The 6,000-nt window shown below is 64.8% G+C and overlaps 1 protein-coding gene across 1 annotated transcript; it reads right to left on the bottom strand.

Annotated features, from left to right (window-relative positions):
- Positions 1–3,276: 3,276 nt before the first annotated feature.
- ZNF575 (zinc finger protein 575) lies at positions 3,277–5,289 on the bottom strand. Its single transcript, XM_008251268.4, is given in 5 exon segments — positions 3,277–3,540; positions 3,542–4,056; positions 4,401–4,558; positions 4,842–4,947; positions 5,151–5,289. Coding segments are annotated over 3 exon segments (729 nt in total). The 5' UTR covers positions 4,495–4,558; positions 4,842–4,947; positions 5,151–5,289; the 3' UTR covers positions 3,277–3,420.
- Positions 5,290–6,000: the final 711 nt, after the last annotated feature.

Raw genomic sequence — 6,000 nt, forward strand, 5'->3', positions numbered from 1 at the left:
CCGGGTTCTGGTCCCGGTTGGGGTGCCAGGTTCTGTCCTGGTTGCCCCTCTTCCAGGCCAGCTCTCTGCTGTGGCCAGGGAGAGCAGTGGAGGATGGCCCAGGTGCTTGGGCCTGCACCCCATGGGAGACCAGGAGGAAGCACCTGGCTCCTGGCTTTGGATCAGTGCAGTACAGCGGCCGCAGTGGCCATTTGGGGGGTGAACCAATGGAAGGAAGACCTTTCTCTCTGTCTCTCTCTCACTAACTCTGCCTGTCAAAAAAAAAAAAAAAAGAGCTCCCACCTGCTGGTTTACTCCCCAGATGGCTGCAGTGGCCGGGGCTGGGACACTCCCTGTCTCCCACATGGGCGTCAGGGCCGTTACCTGAGCCGTCAGCGTTGCCTCCAGGTCTGTAGTAGCAGGAAGCTGGAGTCGGGAGCCAGACTCGGGAAGGGCACCAGGCACTCCGGTGGGGGCACCAGCATCTGGAATGCTAGGCTAATCAGCTGCCCCACAGGTGACCATTTACCTCATGTGAGATGAACTCCATTCCTTGGGTCACACCGGCCATGGTGGCTCCCCGTCCCTGAGGGGCTGTCCTGAAGGGCCGTGAGCACCAGGCCGGGGGCTGAGCAGAGCCAAGGCCAGGGTCAGAGCTGGGCTGAGATCTGACCTCTGGGGAAACTTCTTGGGCCGTCCCAGCCCCTGTACCCCTGTGCCGCCTCAGCCAGAGGCCAGCGGCCTGGCTCCGTGCACGTGTTCGTTCCTGCACACATGGACGGGCCACTCCTGTTAGCATGTGCTGTGATGTCACAGGTGTGTGGCTCGAGACAGCAGACACTGGTCATCTAGCAGGTCCTAAGGGCAGAAGTTTGACGTGGACTTCGCTGGGCTGATAGTCCGGGCGTGGGCAGGGCTGGGTCCCTTCCAGGGAGTCTGCTCTCCCTCTCCCACACCCCTCCCGTATTCAAGGCCAAGGACAGGCAGACTCCTCCCTCTCAGCCCTCCACATTGAGACCTGTGTTTACGTTGGGCCCAGCTGGACCTGGTACGTGTCAAGGTCTGCTCAGTAGCAGCCTTCATTTCCTTCTTCTGCCTATGTCTCTGCCACGTGACGGGTCCCCAGGTTCCGGGGATGATGTGAGCGTGTGTGGGAGGCCCTCCCTCTGCCTGTCACGCCTGCCCCGGGAGAGATGACAGTCCCTGACCTCATGGGGCTGACACTGCTGGGGGCAGACCCTGGGAGATGCAGTGGGAGCCGATAAGGCAGGGCAGGGGCAGGGTGGACTAGGTGGGCCTTGGGAAGGCCTCTCAGAAGACCCGCCCCCTCTGCAGGGACCTGGCAAAAGGGAGGGAGACTGGGAGCTGCCTTCCAGGCCCAGGAAAGTGAGTGCAGGGCCCTGGGGCAGAAGTGCCCTGGCTGTTCACGGAGCAGCAGGACTCGCACTCTGCCCCTGCCCCATTACCGGCTTGTGTGTCAGTCTCTTCCCTCTGGCCTCACTTACCCCTGCACAAAGCAGGATTGAGTCAGATCGTCTCTCTAGTGAGTGCATCCTGGGAACTTGGAGCAGCTGTCCCAGGACAGCTCCCGGAGAAACACAGTTGCCAGTGGCACTGCTGGGTTGGGCGCAGGGGGTTGGGTCCTTGCCCTCCTGAGCGGGGCTTCCCCTTGCCGGCTCTGGTCTCCCCCATGAGCTGGGTGCCTTCCACAGACTCTCCCTGCGTCTACCACACTCAGATTTCGGCTGAGCATGGCAGCCTTGGGAAGGCCTTTCCCAGCCTCTCCTGTGGCACGCGTTCCCAGGATCTGGCTGCCAGCCCCAGCTCTGTTCATGCTCGAATTCGTCCATTGGTCGGTCTGTGGAGACCCCTTCACTGCTTTGTGCATGGTGTGAGGTAGGGATCTGGTCATGTGCTATTGCTGCTGTAGCAGATTACCACAACCGAGTGGCCTGAAGCAGTGCACCTTTATTCCCAGTTAGGGAGGAGGTCCAACACCAGCCTCGGGGGGCTAAAGCCAGGGGTCAGCGGCTCTGCATTCCTCCTAGAGGCCCGAGGGAGAATCACTTCCTTGACGCAGCGCTGGTCTCTGCTCCCCCACGCCCATTACCGACCCTTGGGATTACACTGGGCACTTACTCCTGCAAAGCCCCTTTCGCCCCGGGTAAACTAAGGATGAGAACGCAGGCAGCTTGGGGGTCTTGTGATCCCATTTAGTTTATTTCCCTGGATCTTGGCCTCCTTTACGGACCACTTCACAGCAGGGGCCAACAAACTACAGCCCCTAGGGAGACCTAGCTCGTCTGCTGTCCTTACAGAGCCCGACTGGCGCCCAGCCATGCCCCCACCCACGTGTGGTGAGGCGCATGGCTGCCTTCTGCTACGGTGGCAAACCCTGCAGTCAGCCCTGGGGCTGGCAAAACCTAGGAGCAGAAACCATCTGGCCCTTCGCCTCCCCACACACAGGTAGGGTCTGTCACATCACGGGTGTTTCTGAACTCACTTCTCCCCATGGCGTATTCCCAGGCCAACAGCACAGGCACCATTGCTACAACTTGGTAGTGATTCCTGTAGCTGGAGTGGGAGGGTGGGATGGGGCGGCTCCCCTACTCACCCAGCTAATGGACTTGGCTTCTTCCCCCACCTCACTAGCCGGGGTCTGTCCTCACTGCCGTGTTCCCGACACCCTGTGCAGAGCACACACACCGTAGACGCTGAGTGCGTGTGTTTAGAACAAGGAGCAGCTTGGCGTTAGCTTGCTCGTCTTATTTCCCAGGGGGAGACACAGGCTTCAGACGGGGGCCCCTTACAGATGCCGCCATGCGAGAGGAAAGGCACCGGGGTCCAGAGAAGTGACAGGGCTTGTCAGGGCCCCGCAGCTTGGAAGCAGTGGCTCAGGCTGGCTCCGAGGCGTGGGCTGTGGCATCACCAGCCGGGAGAGCTTGGGAATCTCTCCACATCCAGCCACACGCAGCACTGACTGCGCGTGGCTGCGTGTCCCGACCGTGGCTGTTCCGTCACCAGCTGGCCCCTGCTGATGGGCGCTTGGGCTGCTGCCGGTCTGGCCACAACCACCGGGCTCCAGTGAGCAGCCTTTCCTGCCTTCTCACACGTGCACATTTATGGGGTCAGGCCCTACCTGGAGAGTGGCTGAAACGAGGATGTGTGCATTTTATACAGCCATCCGCCCAAGTGGAGACACCAATTCAAACTTTTAGCTGCCAAGAGAGCCCGTTGGCGTTTCCCATCAACCCAGGGATAGCTCTGGTTGGCACCTCCCCCTCCCCAAAGCAGGTGAGCAAAGGGGTCCTCGCCTTCTGGGGTCAGGTCCAGAATAAATGGGCAGTCTGTCCCTGCCCGCTGTCTCCAAGAGGCAAGTCCACATCCCACCTGGTTCCTGCCGGGGGCTGGCAGCAGAGGGAGCCAGTGAGCCGCTGGCGCTCACTCCCTCTCCCCCGGGCCCTCCGCCTGGGCGTGGCTCCGCTGGTGGAGGAGCAGGAGTCGCCTCTGGCCAAAGGCCTGGTCGCAGCTGGAGCACCGATGCCGGCCTGGGGCCTGGCTTGCCGGGCGCGGTGGGGGGGTCGTGACAAAGGCGGTGGGCGGCCAGCTTGGAGGGAAATGAGAAGGCTTTGGGGCAGTGCGGGCAAGGGTAGGGGCGGGCGTCGGTGGCGTGGTGCGTGTGGCGGTGGGCAGCCAGCTTGGAGGGGTAGCAGAAGGACTTGGGGCAGTCGGGACACGGATAGGGGCGTGACGGGGTGTGGGTCCAGAGGTGGGCCGCCAGCTTGGAGCGGTGGCCGAAGGCCTTGGGGCAGTGCGGGCACGGGTGTGGGCGGGCGCCGCTGTGCATAAGGCGGTGGGCAGCCAGCTTGGAGGGGTAGCAGAAGGCCTTGGGGCAGTCTGGGCACGGGTGGGGTCGGGTGCCGCCGTGCGCTAGCCGGTGCGTGGCCAGCTTGGACGGGTACGAGAAGGCCTTGTCACAGTCGGGACAGCGGTGCGGGCGCTGGGGTGGGGGCCGCCGGCGGGGCCGGGAAGGCGGAGCTGACGGGCTGGGCTTCTGCGGCGTGCCCTGGCTCGGAGCTGGGGGACACGAGGGCTGGTGGGCTCCGGGAGCAGCTGCCACCTCGATATCCAAGGGTCCCCGCCAGAGCATGCCAAGATCCCCAAAGGGCAGGTTTCTGCCCACCCTCCTGGGCGGCTCCCAGGGGTCACCTCTGGATGTCCAAGGCTGCTGACGTGCCTCCAGCACCTTCCAGGGTCACCCCGAGGTCCCGCAGGTTGTCCGCCCCGCCCCCCTCCTGTGGTTTCCTAAGCTCCAGCCTTCTGCGGGGTCCCACATGGCCACTGTCCTGGCTCTGTGATTCCCCCAGGTTGTGACTCTTGGCCTCCATGCTGAGAACGCTCCCGCGCGGGGCCGCTCTCACCTCTTCCTGGGGCCTGGGGCCTGGCTGGGGTCGCGGGTTCCTGGGCAGCGGCGCTGGGCTGGGCGGCCGCGGACTCCACGCTTCGCTGCAGCATTTCGCTAGCGGGAGACGCCGCGGACTGCCGGGCTGTCGAGTTGGATCCAGGTGCCTCTGGGAACCTAAGGGCAAAGTAGGGGCGGCGAGTGGGCGGGGTGTAGTTGCAGAGGGCGGGGCCATGCAAATTTACAAGGCGTTTCTCTGGAACTTCGGAGCGAAAGAGGGCTGCGTCAGGAGTGGACGGGTCTCCCCCGCCGGAACCGCAGGGCCCGGGAGGGACCGGGCCGTGCAAGCCGGACCCCGGCCGGTGGCAGGGTCTGGAGCGGAGCGGGCGAGACTTCTGCCTACGTCCCAGGGCACTACGAAAGCAATGGGCGGGGCTTCGGGTCGAAGAGGGAACTTTACCCGGCTCCAGCTTAGCCTCAGTCCGTTGACACCACGTCAACCACGTCCTTTTCGCCGCTAAATTTCATGCCTGGCCTGGTGTTGGGGCCGTGGATGGCGGGGAGACCTGGAGGAAGACACAGAGGAACTGGCGTGTGTTGCGATCCAGGTCCCCTAATAGACTTTTCCCAGGGGGCTCAGGCACACCCCTCGAGATTATGGGATTCGTGCACCAAAGCACAGCCCCTCCGCAACCCAGGCATCCGGACCCCAGCCCCCATCCATCCCGTCGGGCCAGGCATCCGTGGCGGGGACCCCCGCCCCGCTTACCTGCAGAACGGCCCCTCCCCAGGGGCGGGGCTCCTGGCCGCGGCCGCCTCTGCAGGTGCGCTGCCCTGGGACCCGCGGAGCCGCCCGAGCGGGGCACGCGGCGCTCTCGCCAGCCGCGAGACCACGCCTCGTTTCCACCGCTGGGCTGCGGGGGGCGTCCGCGCGCATGCGCAGCAGCGGCCGGCGGGGGCTGCGGCGCGGGATCCGGGTGAGCGAGCGGTGGCTGCCCGGAGCCAAGCACGCGCGGGTCCGACCCGGACAAACCGCCCCAGGCGATCAGTGCGACAACTCGGGGGCCCACGCATCCCTCTGGCCGGTGTCTCTGCTTCTCAGGAGCAAAGAATTCGCTGCCCATTTCCAGCCCTCGGACCGCGGCGAGCCCGGCCCGTCCTGCCCATTTCCAGCCCTCGGACCGCGGCGAGGAGTCCGGCCCGTCCTCCGCGAGGGGGCGGGGACGGGATTCAGGACTCGGTGCGCGGAGTGCGCCGGCGCCCAATGAAAGGCGCTGGATTTGCATAGCGCTCGTTCACGCCTCGCCATTGGCTGGAGCGGATTCTCGGCCCTTCCCCGTCTCCCGCCCTCCGCTCCGAGGGGCGGGTCCACGCGGCTAGCGGAGCGGCGCTCCCGGGCGGTAACCTGGCCTTTGGTACCCTGCGCTGGAATGACCGCACGGGGGCCACCGGCCTGGTAACCCGCAAGGCCTGGCAGCCCCGGGAGCCCTGCGGTTGCCTGAGTAGGTGGGTTAGAACCCTGCGATTCCGCCACTTCCTCGCCGACTGACCCTGGGCAAGGCACTTCATCTTTCCCGGTGTCATAGGGCTGGAGGGCTCAGTAGGTGGTGTCAGTATGG

Source organism: Oryctolagus cuniculus, chromosome 18, assembly GCF_964237555.1.
Source record: "Oryctolagus cuniculus chromosome 18, mOryCun1.1, whole genome shotgun sequence".
In the NCBI taxonomy this organism is placed as follows: domain Eukaryota; kingdom Metazoa; phylum Chordata; class Mammalia; order Lagomorpha; family Leporidae; genus Oryctolagus; species Oryctolagus cuniculus.